Consider the following 20,909-nt stretch of genomic DNA (forward strand, 5'->3'; position numbering starts at 1 on the left):
AAAAGGGTGGATTATTACAGATTAATCACTGATGTGAAGAAGATTCAGAACTCATGGGCTACAGTATGGGGGATCAGTAGCATCATGTTGGTAAAGAAAGACCATACATATTCTATGGGTGAGCTAAAATAACAGGCTCTGTCCCTAGCACTTATTAAAAAGCCCTCTCTCTATGCAGCCAATCAATCTCCACAAACACATTTTTGAAATAGGCACAACTTGCTCTTTAATTGCTGAGTATGTGGATTCCATAAGGGAAAACTAAAAACCCATTGGTTATTAATCTATCATTTATTGTTTATCTTTCTTCTTTTTTTATGTGTCAATATCTTTTATCTTTATTCTGTGAATTTTACTACCTTGGGAAAAGGTTCGTTTCGGTTTGAGATATACCATAAGCACCTTAGGAAACAGTCTAGGTCTGACCCACACAGCACCTTTCCATGGTTCCAACAGAATCAGGGCCCTTTAAAAACGGACCCAATTCAAACCCAACCCTTTGTTTGCAAGACAGTAGGAGGCCTGCAGGCCTTGCTGAGTGAGATCACAATCTTCTAGTGATTTCTCCTGGATCCTTAACTCAGTACCACCCTAGTGCCATTTAGGTGCAGCTCCAATACACCAAGAATAAATTGGAAGCAAAGAAGGGAGTGGACATTGGCCTGATTGGTATTTCAAATGCCCAAAAGCAAGGTTTGCCGTGTAATAGAATTTGCGTACATTACCACGCTGGCATTACAGGGGTAATCGAGTTATCCACTCAGGTGTGACCAGGCCTCTGTTTGCCCAGAGCCTGCAGGTGAACAAATTAACTGTTTACTTTGTCTGGAGGTGCCTGCAGCAGGAGGGGGGAAGAACAGAGCCAGACTGGCTGCTGGCCTTCTCTCTGTCATGATTATTTTGTTTGTTTTGCATGTCTTTTGCCTTTGTTAATGGCTTCTCACTGGGGGTCCCTTTCCTCTAGTTAGAAGGGGTTGTGCGGTGACCTGTCCTGCAGTATGGAGCTGTCTGTGGTTACAGTGGCTATTGTATTTTTAAGAAATCTCAAAGAACATGGGGAACCAACCCAATCTTAAAAAAAAAAAATACCTCTTCCCCTTCTCTGTTACTTAAAGGTAACATAGGCCAGGCATGGTGGCTTACACCTGTGATCCCAGTATTTTAGGAGGCCGAGGCGGGAGGATGCTTGAGCCCAAGAGTTTGAGACCAGCCTGGGCAACATAGCAGGATCCCATCTCTACAAAATAAAAAATAAACTAGCTGGGTGTGGTGGTACATGCTTGTAGTCTCAGCTACTCTGGAAGCTGAGCTGGGAGAATCACTTGAGCCCAGGAGCTCAAGGCTGCTAGGATTGCTGCCATGATTGCCACTGCACTCACCTGGATGGCAGAGTGAGACTCTGTCTCCAAAAAGAAAAAAAGAAGAAAAGAAAGCAAATATATCAGAGTTTAATTCAATAAGAATACCTCGCTGCCGTGTTTCTGTCAGCTTCTTTCTCCTCTCTTCTGGAAGGTTCTGAGTCCATTTTCATCCTGTACCATTGTATTAATAGTAGCATATTTCTTCACCAAAAAGCTACACCAGCTGGCTCCCTTCCCCATGTTGCAAATCCCTGCGTATCAAAGGGGAAATGAGAAGTTAAGAGCTCAGCCGAACTTTCCCTCATGAAGCTGCATTCCAGTTAACATTGGTTTGGGGAGCATTTCAGTTTTGATTCACCTTTATTATATTACCTAATTCAATAATAGTCCTTGGATAGGAGGGAACCTTAAAAGGCCACCCAATCTATTCACTGCCTTGCTTCTAAGAAGCACAAATGAACAAATTCAGACAGATAGAAAAGGAGATTCCACTACCATTCCCAGCCATCTGTCTATTTATAAGTTCAGTAGTGCCTCATCTCGGGAAGTTTCTCTCAAATGGATCCTAATTTATTCCCACTTTAGCCTCAGCTGCCTTCTTTTGTTGGGGTCCGTTACACTCTGCAGCTGTCTCTCACACCTGTAAGGACAGAACTGACCCAAGTTGAATTTAGTCCAGGAAAATGGTGTCTAGAAAGCTCTATTTTACTTTTCTTTTTGTCCAGTAGAAGCTCCGTTGGGCAAGAAGGGCCTGCTGTTTAGGAATCTGGGGAAATCTGTTTCCCTGAGAAACACAGATGCAGCTGTGTGCAGCTCAGCTTAACTGGACTTGTTTCCTCACCTGTTAAAAGAGAGAGTGGGGTTGGATAGCATCTAAGAATCCTTCTACCTCAGACATTCCCATTCTAAATATGGTGGGCCTGACACTGCAAAACTGCTAAAGAAGTTCCACACAAAAATGTGTTTTAGCTTTATTTATTCAGTTTAAACAAAAAAGAATTTTTTTTAATTACCAGCTCTTTTGTTTTCAGTTATCATAAATACATCTGGTTTCCCCCTCTCTATCTGATAAAAGTATTCTGAAAGGCAGAGTCCGGGGTGCGGAGGTTAGAGGATCTAGAAAGGGAGGTGAGATGGAGGTGGCGGGGGAGGGAGGGGTGGCGGGGGAGGGAGGGGGGGCGGGGGGAAATGAGGATGGAAGCTTTAGTCATAGGCTCCTGCTGCTCCCTGCTGTTATCTTAACCATCACCCCAGTATGATCCAACTTTGAATCTTAGAATCTTGGGACCAAACTCAGGAGAATCTTTTTTTTTTTTCTTTTTTTTTTGAGACAGAGTCTCGCTCTGTCACCTAGGCTGGAGTGCAGTGGCACGATCTCGGCTCACTGCAAGCTCTGCCTCCTGGGTTCACGCCATTCTCCTGCCTCAGCCTCCCGAGTAGCTGGGACTACAGGCGCCCGCCACCACGCCCGGCTAATTTCTTTTTTTTTTTTTTTTTTTTTAATAGAGACGGGGTTTCACCATGTTAGCCAGGATGGTTTCGATCTCCTGATCTCATGATCCTCCCACCTCGGCTTCCCAAAGTGCTAGGATTACAGGCGTGAGCCAGCACGCCCGGCCCAGAAGACAATCTGTTAGTCTTGCCCTTGCGCAAAAATGATCACAGAAAGAGAGCTATTTATTGCTGCTTTTTTTTTTTTTTTTTTCTTTTTGAGACAGAGTTTTGCTCTTGTTGCCCAGGCTAGAGTGTGATGGCATGATCTTGGCTCACTGCAACCTCCACCTCCTGGGTTCAAGCACTGCCTCAGCCTCCCAAGTAGCTGAGATTACAGGCTTGCGCCCCCATGCCCAGCTAATTTTGTATTTTGAGTAGAGTCAAGGTTTTGCCACGTTGGCAGGCTGGTCTCGAACTCCTGACCTCAGGTGATCCACCCACCTCAGCCTCCCAAAATGCTGGGATTACAGGTGTGAGCCACCAAGTCTGGCCATCCCTTTTCAAAAAAAAAAAAAATTATCCAGAGAAGATGATTGACTGGGCAAGAAAGATGCTCCCCAGTGGCTGGGCGTGGTGGCTCATGCCTGTAATCCCAACACTTTGGGAGGCCGAGGCAGGCGGATCACCTGAGGTCAGGAGTTCGAGACCAGCCTGGCCAACACGGTGAAACCTAGTCTCCACTAAAAATACAAAAGCTAGCTGGGCGTGGTGGCGCATGCCTGTAGTCCCAGCTACTTGGGAGGCTGAGGCAGGAAAATTGCTTGAACCAGGAGACGGAGGTTGTGGTGAGCTGAGATCCTACCACTGCACTCCAGCCTGGGCGACAGAGTAAGACCCTGTCTCAGAAAAAAAAAAAAAAGAGGCCAGGCACAGTGGCTCAAACCTGTAATTCCAGCACTTTGGCAGGCCAAGGCGGGCAGATCACCTGAAGTCAGGAGTTCAAGACCAGCCTGGCCAACATGGTAAAACCCCATCTCTACAAAAATACAAAAATTAGCTGAGCGTGGTGGTGGATGCCTGTAATCCCAGCTACTCAGGAGGCTGAGGTAGGAGAATTGCTTGACCCTGGAAGGCAGAGGTTGCAGTGAGCCGAGATTATGCCACTGCACTCCAGCTTGGGCAACAGAGCGAGACTCCGTCTCAGAAAAAAAAAAAGGAAAGAAAGAAAGAAAGATGATCCCTAGACATAACCAGTGCCTATCACCTGTCCTGTTCTCAGGGAAGTAAGTGCCTATAACAGACGGGTTATTGATGACCCTGGGCAAAAATCTCCTAATCCTGCTAATCTTCAGTTTCCTCACCTGTAAAAATTGGGAAATTTTATATTTATAGGTTTGTTGTGATGTTTACATTAGAGAATTTGTGTAAGGAAGTGCCTGGCATGTAGGAAGTAGGAATATTTCCTTCCCTTTTACTAATAATAAACTTTTGGATCAGTGTTGGGCACATACTAGGAGTTCAATAAATTATTGAAAAAAAGGTGATCTACAGCACAAAAGGTGCTCACTTGGATATTAAAAAAAACCACCCAGTGAGGGCCAAGCCCAGTGGCTCTTACTTGTAATCCCAGCACTTTGGGAGGCCGAGGTGGGCTGATCACCTGAGGTCAGGAGTTCGAGACCAGCCTGACCAACATGGAGAAACCCCATGTCTACCAAAAATACAAAAAAACTACCCAGCCTACGTGAAAATCCACCATGCCTTTCCTGGTCTGAGAGCTTTCGTCCCTGACAAATTATTCAAACTTCATTTTCTGGAGAGACTAGAGCCACACATCCAAACTCTGAAACAGTAACCAGTGGCACAGTCAGCAGGAGGCCTCCCACTGACCTCCCTGCATCACATCCATGCATTCCTTGGCCCCATGCAGCGTCATGCCCACTTAATTCACTGAGTTCCAATTTGGGTCTCAAAATTTATTAAAGGGAGATTTTAATAACGAAGCAGATCTGTGCATCCAGCGGATGTTCCTATGTTCCTTTTGGACTCAGATATTTCTGAACAGCTTTTTCCAGTGAGGGACTAAGCTTCCCTTCCTCCCCGGAGCCAGGACGCAGCTCAAGCCACAGCGGGGTGTTTAGCGCTCTTCAGTGGCTCCAGATTGTGGCGCTGGTGCAGGTCTCCTCATACGTAACCAATGGTTCCTGAGAGCCTGCGTCTCGTAAATTACTTCCCACGATGCCGGCGACCACCGCAGAATTCAAGTTTGAATAGAGCAGGAAAAAGGTGTTTGAAAGGCCTGTTCACTCAGCTGCATTTTAATTTCCTTTTCAATCTTGTCCCAATTAATTTCACAGAATTAATCTCACAGAAGCAAACTCGGCAGCATTGAGGCTGCGGTTTTAGTGTGGCGGTCGCTCTGCCTGAACATGAAATAGGAGCTAATATAAAAATCCATCTGCTGTGTTTGAAATACACGCCGGCTGCTGCTCAGTCCTGTCTGACATTCCAAACATCAACAGCGGGGAAAAGTGATTTGGGGGTTAGTGGCCATCAGTACTTGGCAGGGGTTCAACAACAGGTGTACTCCAAAAATCCATTCAGCCTGGGCACCAGGCATGACAGGGCAGGTGCCGAATCACCCTCCATGTGATAGTGTGGTGCCCTGGCTTAGTTCCTTTTATCTGCGGATTGCAAGGCCCTTTTGTGGACCAGCACCACTACGGTCACTTGTTTTTGTTTCTGTTTTTCTTGAGACGGAGTCTCGCTCTGTTGCCCTGGAATGCAATGGCGCAGTCTTGCCTCACTGCAACCTCTGCCTCCCGGGTTCAAGTGATTCTCCTGCCTCAGCCTCCTGAGTAACTGGGACTACAGGCAAGTACCATGGCACCCAGCTAATTTTTGTATTTTTAGTAGAGTCGGGATTTTGCCATATTGGCCAGGCTGGTCTCGAACTCCTGGACTCAGGTGATCCATCCGCCTCGAACTCCCAAAGTGCTGGAATTACAGGTGTGAGCCACCGTGCTTGTCCTATGGTCACTTGTTATAAGTGGGAGAAAAAGAGGTAAGAAGCCTCTATTTGGATATGACAAGTCACGAGTCCTAGCTTTCAGAAAAGTGACCCTGTCTTCTTGCAGTGTCTCTCACTAGGGAACATTCTTTCCAAATAATAATAATGCTTGTTGGCAGGGCGTGGTGGCTCACTCAGCACTTTGGGAGGCTGAGCAGGTGGATTGCCTGAAGTCAGGAGTTCGAGACCAGCCTGGCCAACATGGCAAAATCCCATCTCTACGAAAAATACAAAAATTATCCAGGCGTGGTGGCACGTGCCTGTAGTCCCAGCTACTAGGGAGGCTGAGGCAGAAGAATTGCTTGAACCCAGGAGGCAGAGGTTGCAGTGAGCCAAGATCATGCCGTTGCACTCCAGTCTGGGCGACAGAGCAAGACTCTGTCTCAAGAAAAAATGAAAATCATCATCATCATCATCATCATCATTATCATGCTTATTCCACTATTCAATTTTTTTTTTTTTTTTTTTTTTTTTTTTTGAGATAGAATCTTGCTCTGTCACCCAGACTGCTAGACTGGAGTACAGTGGTGCAATCTTGGCTCACTGCAACCTCTGCTTCCCGGGTTCAAGCTATTCTCCTGCCTCAACCTCCCTAGTAGCTGGGATTACAGGCTCAAGCCACCACACCTGACTAATTTTTTGTATTTTTAATAGAGATGGGGTTTCACCATGTTGGCCAGGCTGGTCTTGAACTCCTGGCCACAAGTGATCCACCTGCCTTGGCCTCCCAAAGTGCTGGGATTACAGGCGTGAGCCACCGTGCCTGGCCAAGATAACATTTAAATGCCCTTTTTTTTTTTTTTTTTTTTTTTTTAAAGCATCCTGTTCCAGAAATTATTTATGGTGGTAACATGAGCTGTTCAGAAGATAAGGGCAAATTAAAGAGGGAGAGAAAGAGAAGCTCTTTTTCAATTGACTAGGAAGAAGAGGCCACTGGGTGAGGTCTTCCATTTAAGGTAAACTGAGCCAGTGGGATACATTTCTTGGGCTTGGGTTGTGTGCCTCATAAATTGGTTTGAGGCTCTTCCAAGGAATTGTCCAGTGCCTTATTTTCATGGAAAGCAGCCTTCGAGCAACAGGTTGGGCACACATAAGGTTTATACTTACATAGTGGCTTAGCTGGGGTGGGAAGGTATTCTCATGGCCCAGACACACCAGGATCTGGGTCATCTTCCTTACTGATGGAATTGACGTGGAAACAGGGAGCCATACAGACACAGTCAGGTTTAGCGTGGAACACATGATGCTGTCAGATGGTCATGGGTCTTACGTGGAGAAGAATGGACAGACTTTGTCATCCTGGACTGCAGCTACTTAAACTCAGATGGGATCCTGGCGCCACAGCCAGTGTAGTCATCTGAATGCAACAGGCCTGTGCCAGCACACCTGGACTTTGTTAACACAACACTATGTCTATTACAATGGGAGTTTTAACCCGGTTTTCTCCACCTACTTCCTCAATGTGCTACTTAAAGAATGTAGACCTTTCCCCTCCCTTGACCCCGTTCTTTCCAAAAGAGATTTGTATGTTGTAAAAATTATCTTAATGCAGCAATACTTCCTCTTTTAAGTGTGCTTAGTTGAATGTGACAACAACCCTCATAAAAACAGATAAGTTAATTCCTTCAATTGCTTTAAATGAAGGATTTTTTTTTTTTTTTTTAATTTCAAGGCTCTGAGGGAAAGGAGGTGTTTGGTGACATCTAGTGTCCATTTAGGACTTCCTCAGGCACTATACCCTCTGGTTCGCTGAGTGGGGGATGGGCGGGGGTTTATCTGGGAGGTAATTTAGGAGTAGTAAGTAGGGAGAATATAGGCCTGGGGCACAGGCTGCCCAAACAGTGTGATGAAACTGATCAATGCCTGTCAAAGAGCTATTATGCACCTCTGACCTAATCAAAGGGGTGGGTGAGGGGATCCTATGGCAAAGCATCTTTTATTATTTATGATGGTACGAAAGAGAAGCAGAAACTGTCCCCACCACCCCATTTCATGTTAACAAGCAGGTCAACACTGTGCTGTGATGACGAAGATGATGATGATGGTGTTTTCTCTCATTAATAACCCCTATGGGAGGCAACAGAGTTAGGAGGATGGGAATGGGATTTGGGGTCAGCTGGAAGGCAACGGTCATATACCGGTCAAATTCAGAAGAGGCCATTCCTTTCCCCCAGACAGGAACCAATCGTCTAGAACAAACCCTGGCAGCCTCATTCCTTCCAGGTAATTTTTATAAATGAGGGGACACCCATTCCAAGAGAGGACAAAAGGGAGAGGGTGTTTATGTATGTGTGCATATGCATGCATGTAAACCTGCTCACAAGAGGCCCAATTGCACATCAACCCTATCCTGCAAACCCTGACTATTTATTCTAAAACCCATTTTTTAAAAAGAGAATAAAATTGGCATTTTTCTCTCTATTTATTCCTAAACAGTTGTCCTGGACAAGACCTTTCACTTTTCTCTGTGTGTGTGTGTGTGTCCATGTGCACACACAGTTTTCAGTGGGGGAAAGTCCAGACCAGATAATTAACTATGAAGCCCAGACAGAAATGTTTACCTAGAACCATATAAGCCATGGCAGGGTTAGGTTAATGCTCAGAATCGCCCAATGCTTTACAAACTCCAGTGTAAAAAATTCCAGCCATTTATTTTGCAGCGAATTTATAATAAATGCTGTTAAAGTCTTCGTCTTTTGACAGAGGTAATAATAAATTCACTGTTAAAGACGGTAGTTTAATTCCTTATACCTCCAATACTGCACAGAATAAACCATATTCATCACTGAGTAATTTTTTACCACATAAATCTTTAAAACTAACCGGTGAAGGCTGTTGAGACTGAAATATTGTGAATTTATTAGATATGCCCATGTAGTATTGGATTCAGAGGTTTCCATTCGAATATATTATGGGAAATATTTGTGTCTTTAACTGTGACATTCCCTCCATTTCCAATCGCCAGTATTATAACAAGCAGCTACTCCAGAGTCAACTGCACGTTTATTAGACAGAGATTTAGTAATAAACTCCCCACTAATCTGCCAAAGAGGCTGGATGACATTTTGGTGAGATGCCCTATTTAAAAGGAGTCACAAAAGCTTTGTTTCAGTATAATTATTTTCTCAAAAGGAACTCAGCCTCCCCATGCCTCTTCTGCCACCATTTCTTGGTATTGCATGGACTCAGCTCTCCAACCAAACTAGCAAAATACTGAAACAAATTATAACCTCACTGCTAACACACAGGGCAGTAACTTCTATGCAGGTTATAGGATTAGTTATGCAGGACTGAAGGTAATTGATTAGAACACAGAAAAGCTTAAATTTGCAGACATTCCCAGATATACGGTATTTAAGGCTAATAAAAAGATCATATTGATTCTCAAATTAGAAATAATAGAAAATGGTTTCAGAAAACTAGTTATTCAAAAACTTTCATCTTGACATATTAAACATTAAAGATACAATTAAATCCTCAGATTGGAACAAAAATCCTTTTACTCTACATATTAATTTTGAGTGAAAATCTGTACCTGATAGATGAGAATATTCTGAACCTTTCTCATGATTTGCTAGTGAAGTGACATTGAAACTAACCAAGTATATCAAATTGTAACACCCTCTCCAGTTTCATTAAGGAAATATTAATATTGCTAAAATGAAAAATATTTTTTTCTTTTAAATGCAGAAATGTTCATCATATTTTTAGCAAAAAGAGTCTGCAGTTTCTCTGTTCCTGATAATATTCTATATTTGGGGACAGTTCCAAATAGTAAGAACTTCCATGAAGCATTGTGAACTTTATAGTTTTTTAATAAAATTGGTTTCTAACTATTAAACAAAGGAGAAAAATCTCCTGGAAGTGCAAGGCTGTAGCCCATCCGAATAATTGTTAAAAGACAGAACCCGGCTAGAAAGATAAGCATAATACCAGCAATTAATATTCAGCATTTCACATTATAGTCAAGAGGATGTGTTTTTCTTTGTGATGTGGCTCATAAGCTAAGAGTGTTGGGAGCCAGACTCTGAGCTCTGTCTTCTTTTTGTGGATGAGGATTAAGGAGGAAAAAAACAGCAACGACAATCCTGCTCCATCTGTAAATGAACAAACATCTTGATTTTATAGCTATTTGCTTTGTAAAACTAAGGAATGAAACAAAAATTACTGGATGCCTAAGTAACACTTTAATTCTGAATTCATTTACGCTGTAGCTATGTAGTTGTCACAAACCATAATGCAGTATTTAATTAAAATAACAGAAGTGTATCTAGATATGTCCTGGGGTAGCTATCACCAAATTATACTCTATGCCATCGGTATTTTATTTATGAAATGACAGATTCTAAGGTGCAACTAGGCTGATACAAAAGCATGAACATTTTAAACTTGGATTTTTAGAAAGGCTCTTTTTTTTTTTTCCTGCTGCGTCTTTAAGTGTTTTCCTCCTTCTATCTTTGGAAGGGGAGGGAGGTTAGTGTAATTGTTAAAGATCTCTCTAACTCTTGCTTTTCAACTATTGACCTCCTAAGTCTTCTGGCTGTGAAATCCCCTCTGTTTTCATGGAAAGGCTTGCAAGGTTCACAGGACCCACAGCAAGTGTGGGACATCTTAGGCAGAACTTGGACATGGATTCCAGAAGGGTAGGAAAAAAGCAAACCGTTTCAGACTCTCTGTGCCTGTTCCCACATAATCTTCCTTGCACCTTTTTTCCACCTATAAATACCCGTTATAGTGTACACGCTTGCTTGCTCTACTTTGTGGATGTTCACATGCAGACATACTGCTCCTTTTCATAAGCGCATAGCATCTATCTTACACGCACCCACCATCTATCTCCTTGTTCACATTGGCTGTCCCATCCACCTCCTTGTCTGCAGAATTATGTTCAGCAAGGTCCCGATTTATAGGAAATAAATAATGAAAATGGAACAGACTGGGAAAGATAATCGAAACATTCAAATTGTTATTTTTCACTGTACTTTACACAAACAGAGCATCTATAAACACCTAGAAAGGGGGTTGGCTGATCCCTAAAAAGCAATGCCTTTTGAAACATTGTAACCGAGGGGGTCTCTCTACACCTTTCCTGTTCCCCCTCTCCTGCTTTTTGATGCTCACCATTTTAAAATGGTAAACAATACTGTGTTATTGTTTTCATTCTTTCTACTTATTTATCCTGTCTATAATGACAAGTTTTTGTCATCACTTATCCTCTATAAAATAATCCTGAAAATTACAAAATAGAAACAATAATTGCAATCACCTTTTTAAAGAAAAAAGCCCTTGCATTTGCTGTATAAAGATATTCAGATAATGGCATCATCGTATCACAGCCTGATCCTACAGCAAGGGTCTTTTGGAGACAGAGTTTCTTCTACACACTTGTAATTATTTTAGCCCCTTTCACAGGTCACATAAAAAGTTAATTTCAATCGCTGCTAATTTCCGTCCAGCAAGAGTGCAGTACTTTAAACCACCCAAAATAATTGGATTCAAAACAAATTTAGGAAATTGAGTGTGTTAGAAAGCAAATAAAAATATCCTTTTGGTAAGGAGGAGGGTGAAAGTAGTAAAAATGGCCTTTTTTTCCCCTTCTTTCCCCTTCACAACTTTGCCATTAAAGTTGCACCTACAGCTAGAAGTTTGTCCGTGAAAAATGGTCATTTTGTTTCTCTGCTCAAAGAATGTTATTAAAATGCTAATTTAAAAGAAAAAGGAGTTAAATATCTAGCGATGGTGCATTCTAATTGCAACCATAATGAGCTCTCTAAATGTGCGTGCCCCTGACACACACAGAGCATAAACAGCAGTAAACAGATCATTAGTACCCGCGTTCATTTATTCTGGCGACCTTACCATGACCCCACTGAGGGTAGGGTGAAAAGCAGGTGGATCTGGCTGTGACACCCCCTAGAGGGATCCAGGAAATGAAGCTATAAGCGGTTGTCATGGAAACGCCTATGTGTGCAGATGATGTAACACACCGACAGGCTGTAGGGCTCCGCAACTGGGACATTGCCTTTCCCTCGCTGGAACAATCGTGAGGATTAAATTATTCATTTCTTTAATTCACAAAGCAAAAGGAATCCTAATTTTCTTGGTGATGTGCAACTCTCTTCCATTTGTCTAGGGTCTGGAACATGGTGACTTGTCATCCTTCTTTCTCCAAAACCCACCCCAGCTAGACCCAAATTGCTGAATCTGGCGCAAGCAAGTGGGGAAAGGCAGTGGAAATCTGACACCCAACATCCGTACTTAAAGAGAGAAAATCTAAGGTTTTAAGCTAAAATTTAAAATATAGACAGTGTCCTCTCCTAATGAGGGCATATTGACCAGAGACTAAATGTATACTTGTCCTGAATGAGATGGCTTTGTTTAGAGTGGAGCAGAGACAGGGTTGGCCCTGGGAACTAACAAGCTGGTACCTGACGCCGAGAGTGGAAAGGAGAGAGGCTTCAGCCCCAAATGAACACATCACCCTAGCACACCCTCCGTGTGCTTTCTAGCAAGGTGCAAGGAAAAGAGATAGGAGAAAATGAGCATCTGCTCACCCTCCCATGTCCATTTGAGAGAATCGAGATTAATAAAAATAATTCTTTGGAGAATGATTCCACTCTATCCTATCCTGTTTTGCACCAAACAACCTCAATAACCTTACGGCAACAGTAGAATAACTTTTCTTCTTTTTTTAAAAGGAAGCAGAAAAGATGATCTCTGGAAATTATTTTAAAATAAAAAATCTCCCAGCCTGCGCCTCCCCCCACACCCCCTCCCCATTGCACTTTAGATGAACCTGTGATATTGTAGCAATGGCCCTTGAAGTGCAGTAGGGAGGTGATTTAGGAGAATATTAAAGGCAATGTGGAGATTCAAGGCGCCTCTCTCAGGGAGATCTGGAGAAATACGCAGCACAGATGGGCCGAGCAGATTAAACATTTCCGTCACATTGTTTCCAAATTGTGTTGTGGTGCCTGAGGCTGGTACCGCGGTCAGAGCAAAACAGAGCGGTGCAGAGCTGCGCAGTTTATGGAATACATATTAATACGCCCGTCTCACATGGTATCACAATTCTATCAGCTCCGAAATGGTGCTGTCTCTATTGTTCCTGACTTCTGCACTTGGCACCTTGTTTTCTCCCATCTGCAAAGTGTTTACCTTCCCTCTATCCTTTCTCTCTTCTTTAGGTAAAGTTCAAGTTGTGTGCTTCTTTTCATTTCTCTTTCCTTACAGCCCTGTTTCACAGCTTATGATTTCTTTGCTCGTACCTTCACAGCTTATGATTTCTCTACACACTTGCACACACCCACTCTGTGTTTTGCACACATTTCACCAGCAACATGCAGTGTGTGCACAGGCCCTGCACACCTCCGTGGCCTCAGCTTGATCATTATCTACTCCCACCCTGTTCAGGACATAAGCTTCACCCTTAAAGCTGAATGTTCTCTCGCACTCAAGTGCTCTGAGACCCTCCATCTAGAGAACACATTCCTCTTCTCAGAACACTTAGCTCGGGGTGCGCTTTGTGGAGTTGTCGCCATGACCCACCCCCCTCCCAACTGCTGTTGCTGACTACCCAGCCTTCCCATGTCCCCCCTCTCACACTCACATACCTTCCCCTGTATCCAGGCCCATCAATCTCCAGGTTAGCAAGTTCCCTGAAATGTAACAATAAATAAAACTAGCTCAATTGAGGCAAATTTAATGATTCATTTTTATTATGATTTATAGACCAAAACTCTGAATAATGGAAAAAGAGAAAGCGATTGCCAAGAACTTAAAACACACTGTAAAACAGCCTGGAGAGGCTGCCACGCCACCCAAGGTTTCAGTCAAGTGCTGAGCTTCGATCCTTTCACAAGTTCCAACACCACTAACCCACCAGCCACCCAACTGCCCATTTCCTTTCTCCTTCTGGAAAATCTCTTTGTAAAACTATCTATGCTGAAAAATGGGCGCTTTGTCTTTGGTGAACAATTTCTGTTCCCAGCCTTGTTTTTCTCAGCAGTTAGAAGGATGCTGATTTGGAGCCCTTAATTTATTTCATAGGGTATGATATCCTAAGAAGGCATATATATATCCAAAGCTAGATTTTAGGAGTAGAGAATTTGTGGGGAAATCCAGAGTAAAAATATGATGTTTGGGACTGACCCTGGAATAGTACAAATTTCTCTGCTTAGGAATTCAAATTTCCCATCTTAACTAACGGCAATGTATAATGCACAAACACTAACAAGAGAAATAAGCAATCATAAACCAAAAATTCTGTGATTCATTGGCCTCTCCCATACATATATCAAGCACTTCAGGTTAGGGGCTGATACACTGTTCTCTTGAAGATGCATCTTCTTGTTTATAAGCACTGATATAGGGAACTTTTATGGTAAAAAGAACAAAAAAGTATGAGATATTTTCTGGGAATCTTGTTCCACGGAGGCTTGGAACCCAATTCAATGTGAAAAGAGAATGTTTCTGTTAGGAGCTTTCTCCAGGGAACTGACAGTGTCAAGCAGCTTGCTCCAAGCCATTTGAATGGAAACTATGAGAAGACACCACAACTTTGAAGTCACAGTTAAATAGATAATGCCTTGACTGGGTGCAGTGGCTCATGCCTGTAATCCCAGCACTTTGGAAGGCGGAGATGGGCAGGATCACCTGAGGTCAGGAGTTTGAGACCAGCCTGGCCAACATGGTGAAACCCCATCTCTAGTAAAAATACAAAAATTAGCCAGGCATGGTGCCAGGCACCTGTAATCTCAGCTACTCAGGAAGCTGAGGCAGGAGAATCGCTTGAACTTGGGAGCTGGAGGTTGCAGTGAGCTGAGATCGTGCCACTGCACTCCAGCCTGAGTGACAAAGAACAAAACTCTGTCTCTAAAAAGAGATGATTCCTTAAAAGAGGTACACAAGTGCAGTCACCTTTGAGGAGGGAATAGCCTCTTCAGCTGGAGGGCTGAAGCCCATGAAATCTAGCATGGAAGGAATGAGGATTCTTGATTCTCCTTCACTGTATTTTTTTTTTTTAATGGAGTCTTGCTCTGTTGCCCAGGCTGGAGTGCAGAGGCGCGATCTCGGCTCACTGCAACCTCTGCCTCCTGGGTTCAAGCGATTCTCCTGCCTCAGCCTCCCGAGTAGCTGGGATTACAGATGTGCACCACCATGCCCAGCTAATTTTTTTGTATTTTTAGTAGAGACGGGATTTCACCATATTGGCCAGGCTGGTCTCGAACTCCTGACCTTGTGATCCACCTGCCTCAGCCTCCCAAAGTGCTGGGATTACAGGCGTGAGCCACCGTATTTTTAAAAAGCTGTATTTTTTAAAAGCAGGGACCTGTGTGTGGGGAGTGCGGGGATACCCACCCTGGGCCAAAGTACAGATCCAGCCCATAAAGACCATTGTATTTTTTCCCATAGAGTGCCGGCTGGTAAACTGCAAAGGGTTCATAAACCCTTTGAGAATCTGATGAAAGGTCTGGGCCTCACCCCAGGGATAAGGCCTATGTACATATGCACACAAAATTTTACACCAGTTTCAGGGTGTTCAAAGATTCCTTCACATCCATCCAAAGAGAGGCCAGGGGTTCACAGACTCTGGTTTAAGAATCTGTGCCCTGGAGGATGGTGAGTTCCTCTTGTTGGAACAGCCTAGGATTCACTGAGCCTAGAAATTGAATTCTCATCCCAAGACAGGATGGTCATTCCAGGTCATGTCTGTGGTACTCCAGGGGAGCCATGGAAGAGCTTATACAAATAGGAACCAGCAGGGAGGAGAGAAATTAAAATGTAGCAATCATGGAGTAGGGGTATTTAATCTCTTTTAAGGCTTATGATAGGCGCCTGCTGGTTTTCCCCCAATATCCCCTGACACCTACTGACAGGGTATTTGCAGCACCACACAGGGACTCAGGGCCCTGTGACAGGAGGAGCACTGAGGAGGTCCATGATAGTCTTGAAACCATAAACGGCAATAGGAAACCACTGGAGGCAGAGTCAAGCTGTGAGACATGCCCGTTGTTGGTGGCCATACTGCTTTTTGTTTATAGAATTTGCTATTCTTTTTATGGCAGGTTTGGTAGGGTTTTTTTTTTTCCTTGTTAATGGAGATTAGCAGCATAAATCCTTTTATGGCAGTGTGAAATCTGCCATAAACACTTTTGATTGTTGCTGATGGTGAGCACTGCGTCTATTTCAGGTTCACTCAATGCTTCATTCATCCAGACCAGTAGTTTCTCCAGCCAGATCATGGAGTCCAAATAGCCAACTTTTATTTTTAAGACTTCTTCATGTGGGTTGTTCAAAGAGGTGGGGCAGGGTTGGTATTGAGAGAAGCAGATGTTTAGTCAAACCTAGAAATATGATGAGAACAAACCATACACTGTGCTTATTTTAGATGAAAGGTTTCTAAAAAGACTTTGTGGCAAGAAGCAAGCCCTGATGGAAAGGTTTGTGTTTGTTTTTAAATAACTTTTTATAATCTTATCTAAAACATCTTCATTGAACAATTTTGTATAATTTAAATCTTAGCCCTACCATTCAGAATATATGTAGAGTTATGGAGTAGTGAGCATGCATAATTCTGAAGCCCTAACACTGTCACTTGTAGATGTGTATCCCTACCTTGGATAGAAATACTTCCAAATTGAGGATTTCAGTTCTCCTGGGAGCCTCTCAGCATTTCTCCAATCTTTCCAAACATCTGGGCAAAGAGAAATCAGACTTTATAGAAAACATTGATCCCAGAAATTCAGTTCTCTTTGCCATCCTAAAACTAAAACCCAAGAATCAGCAACTTAATAAAAATGCAGTAAATTAGCACCTTTAGACAGGAGCAGGGTTCATTCAGAGCTGGGGTCTGCCTGACTGAGCCAGTACTCTCTCCATTTTAATAGTTTAATAAAAATTAGCATAATTAACGAACATCTGTATGATCCAGAGTGGTGCAATTTGGCACTTGGAAACGAGGGCTTAAACATGATTGCTGTGAGTTTAATGTTGTTTTAATTCTTTTTGGCACTGTGCAGTGAAATAAACGTTTGGTGGTGATAGTTCTCGGCCGGATCTCATTTGCATTTTTCTCCCTTTGATTATGAGCAATTGTGGACTCCCCAGCAATTCATCAAAGTAGAAATTATTTTAAAATACCTCGTGGTGTTCAGACTGGGCTGGAGCAATGCATGGGGGTGGTAGTGGGAGAGAAGGTTAGAAATTTTCCATTCATGCTTTAAACATCTCAGCCCTGCAGCCCTTTTCGGGTATCCAGCCAAGGGATGAAATCTGGAAAAGACAGTCAGATCCTGGGACCTGTAGGTGCTTTGATTAAGCTCCCAGGCTCCCACAGCAGGATACATATGGTCTCTGAGACTATGCCATCCTCCTTACACTTCTGCCTGCTCTTTTGTTTTGAAGGGCAGAGAGTTGATTTCACTCATTTCAGTTCTCACCACTGTGGCAAGGCTTCTACATCTGCAGTCGGCAGGGTCAGTGTTCCCCTCCAGCAAGAGCAGACAGACTGGGAGCCTGGCTTTTGCAGGTGCCCTGCTGAGTCTCATCTGCTTCCTGTTCACACCCTCTTCGAGTTGGCAGAGAACACTTTCCCAAGGCTTCGTCCCTACTCCTGGCATTACGACTAAAAAGGGGTGCTACAAAGTGTGAGTCAAAGTTAGGAGCGTTAAACAGTCCCAGGGGAGCAAATGCCTTGTACTATCCCCTGCAGGTGATGCAGATGACAGCATCTGGCAGGTGGAAGACCACACTTCACACATTTCAGCAAGTTGACTTGGATCAAAAGACTCTCAGACAACACAGTGCCCACCCTCTGCCTGTGAGATAGCAGAAGAGCTAAAGCTAGTTTTTATGAGTTACAGTGTGAGAGGAAGACAGAGTATGTTATTTCCCCTTCACAGCAAGGCCATTCACAGCAAGGCAACACTGCAAGAAAACTTAAGTCAGAAACTGCCCTAACTTAAGTGTTGGAAAATGGACAGTAACGTAACTTGTACCAAGAGGAGCTTAAAAATGCCTTGACAGGGTGGGCATGGTGAAATCCCAGCACTTTGGGAGCCCAAGGCTGGGGGATCACTTGAGCTCAGGAGTTCAAGGCTAGCCTAGGCAACATAGCAAAACCTCATCTCTACAAGAAAAATAATAATAATAATTAGCAAGTAAAAAATAATTAGGCAATGGCATGCGCCTGTGGTCCCAGCTCCTCCAGAGGCTGAGGCAGGAAAATCTCTTGAGCCCAGGAGGCAGAGGTTGCAATGAGCTGAAATCATGCCACTGCACTTCAGCCTAGGTGAAGGGAGTGAAATCCTGTCTCCCCCCCAAAAAAAGTTAAAGAATTCTAGGTAATTTCCCATAAGACGCTGCAAACTGTAGGGAGAAGCTGGCCTGGGAGAGAGAGGAAATGAGAAGGTGTGGTGGGTCAGGCACAGTGGCTCACTCCAGTAATCCCAACAAGCAGGAGGACTGCTTGAACCCAGAAGTTCGGGACCAGCCTGGGCAACAGAGGGAGACCCCATCTCTATAGAACAAAACAAAGTTTTTGTTAACTAGCCAGGCATGGTGACATGTACCTGTAGTCCTAGTTACTTAGGAGGCTGAAGCAGGAGGATCACTTGAGCCCAGGAGTTGGAGGTTGCAGTAAGCTATACTTGCACCACTGTACTCCATCCTGGGCAACAGAGCGAAACCCTGTCTCAAAAAACAAAACAAGAAAAGAAGGTGTGGTGTAGGAAGAGGTGGCAGACAGACACATTCAGTTATTTAAGGCTGATTTTAACAAGGCAATTCCCTGGTCCTAAAAGGATCAACTCAGTAGTCTCACTTCTTGTGGCATTTCAGACTCTCGTCGTTGTTTAGGGAGCCATTTGAGGGGATTGTCTCCAAAGGTAGTTGATCTCTTTCTGCCACAACTAGTTCAATCACCAGGGGAATATCTTGGAGTTAGTTGTAACTAAATCTGCTCAATAAGAGTACAAATTCCCACTGCCCCCTTCATTTCATCATAATCTCATTTAACCAGTATTTTTTTTATTTTTTTATTTTTAATTTTTTTTTATTTGAGATGGAGTTTCGCTCTTGTTGCCCAGGCTGGAGTGCAATGGCACGATCTCAGCTCACTGCAACCTCCGCCTCCTGGGTTCAAGCGATTCTCCTGCCTCAGCCTCCTGAGTAGCTGGGATTACAGGTACCCTCAACCATGCCCAGCTAATTTTTGTATTTTTAATAGAGACAGGGTTTCACCATGTTGGTCAGGCTGGTGTCAAATTCCTGACCTCAGGTGATCCACCCACCTCAGCCTCCCAAAGTGCTGGGATTACAGGCGTGAGCCACCACGCCTGGCCTCATTTAACAAGTATTTATTTGGCCCCACTCTGTGCTGGGTACAGTGCTGAATGCTGAGAACACAAAAACAAACAAAACCAACAAGGTCCAGTCCTCAGATTTCCAACTAGTGATTGACACTGAGACAAAGACAGAGAGCTAGAAGGCAGTGTAATCACAAGCTCTTTTCCAGGAAAGCACGGGGCACAGCACTGTGTAACCAGGACCCCACACAGTCAGAGAGTGTCAAGAGAGGCTTCTAGAGAGTCAGTAACTCAGGAACTGTGATCTGAAGTCTGTTTAGGAGTGAGCCCCGTGAAATGAGGAGGGAAGTAGAGGCTAAACAGGCAGAGGAAAGGTTCCAAGGTGAGGGAGCCTGTGGCCCACGGGAGCAGCTGAGACAAGTTCTGTTTTACTAAGGGACCCTAAATCTAGGAGGTGAGTGACAATGCTGAACAGTGAGTGGGACTGGGTCATGCAGGGCCTTGTCTACTTTGTTAAGAAGTTAAGCGGTGGCCGGGCACAGTGGCTCATGCCTGTATTCCCAGCACTTTGGGAGGCCAAGGCAGGCAGATCACCTGAGGTCAGGAGTTCAAGACCAGCCTGGCCAATATGGTGAAACCGCATCTCTATTAAAATATAAAAATTAGCCAGGTGTGGTGGCGGGCGCCTGTAATCCCAGCTACTCAGGAGATTGAGATAGGAGAATCGTTTGAACCCTGGAGGCAGAGGTTGCAGTGAGCTGAGATCGTGTCACTGCACTCCAGACTGGGCAACAGAGGCTATGGCTCAAAAAAAAAAAAAAAAAAAAAAGGCCGGGCACGGAGGCTTACGCCTGTAATCCCAGCACTTTGGGAGGCTGAGGCGGGCGGATCACGAGGTCAGGAGATTGAAACCATCCTGGCTAACACGGTGAAATCCCGTCTCTACTAAAAATACAAAAACTTGGCCGGGTGCGGTGGCTCAAGCCTGTAATCCCAGCACTTTGGGAGGCCGAGACGGGCGGATCACGAGGTCAGGAGATCGAGACCAGCCTGGCTAACACGGTGAAACCCCGTCTCTACTAAAAAATACAAAAAACTAGCCGGGCGAGGTGGCGGGCGCCTGTAGTCCCAACTACTCGGGAGGCTGAGGCAGGAGAATGGCGTAAACCCAGGAGGCGGAGCTTGCAGTGAGGTGAGATCCGGCTACAGCACTCCAGCCTGGGCGACAGAGCGAGACTCCGTCTCAAAAAAAAAAAAAAATACAAAAACTTAGCTGGGCATGGTGGCGGGCGCCTGTAGTCCCAGCTACTGGGGAGGCTGAGGCAGGAGAATGCTGTGAACCCAGGAGGCAGAGCTTGCAGTGAGCTGAGACCGTGCCACTGTACTCCAGCCTAGGCGACAGAGCAAGACTCCATCTCAAAACAAAACAAAACAAAAAAGTCAACAAGGGGCACTGGGAACCCACTGAAACTTTTCAAGCAGAGCAGTGACATTATCAATGTGCACTGTAGAGACCGAGTCTGGCTGCAGAATGAATAGAGTAGAGAAGAATGCTGATACAGAGACTAACTTGGAGATTGTTTCTGTAGTTCTCATGTGAGATGATAGCTACATGACCCCAAGGTATTGGCAACTGGGAACGGAAAGAAGATGGAGGATTTTAGTAATATTTTAGAGGGAGAATTGACAGGACTCAAGGATTGATTAGAAGAGGGGGATAGGGCTGGGTGCAGTGGC

The 20,909-nt window shown here is 44.2% G+C and overlaps 1 protein-coding gene and 1 long non-coding RNA gene across 14 annotated transcripts in view; one reads left to right on the forward strand and one right to left on the reverse strand.

Moving 5' to 3' along the window:
- The window catches only part of SKAP1 (src kinase associated phosphoprotein 1), a 329,438-nt gene that overhangs the window by 300,144 nt on the left and 8,385 nt on the right, over positions 1-20,909 (forward strand). For 2 of the 13 annotated variants that reach the window (XM_045374936.3, XM_045374937.3), the window contains exon 12: positions 6,684-6,892. The exons of the other annotated variants lie outside the window; for them this stretch is intronic. In XM_045374936.3, coding sequence (XP_045230871.1) covers positions 6,684-6,785 — 102 coding nt within the window. In that variant the 3' untranslated portion in view covers positions 6,786-6,892. Of the gene's footprint in view, positions 1-6,683; positions 6,893-20,909 lie in introns of those variants that run through there. 13 annotated transcript variants of the gene reach the window in all.
- LOC141408808 (uncharacterized) lies at positions 16,128-16,598 on the reverse strand. The gene is made up of 2 exons (XR_012425722.1): positions 16,483-16,598; positions 16,128-16,211 (listed from the first exon to the last, which is right to left on the reverse strand). It is a non-coding gene; the product is annotated as an uncharacterized lncRNA (long non-coding RNA).

Source organism: Macaca fascicularis, chromosome 16, assembly GCF_037993035.2.
Source record: "Macaca fascicularis isolate 582-1 chromosome 16, T2T-MFA8v1.1".
In the NCBI taxonomy this organism is placed as follows: Eukaryota; Metazoa; Chordata; class Mammalia; order Primates; family Cercopithecidae; genus Macaca; species Macaca fascicularis.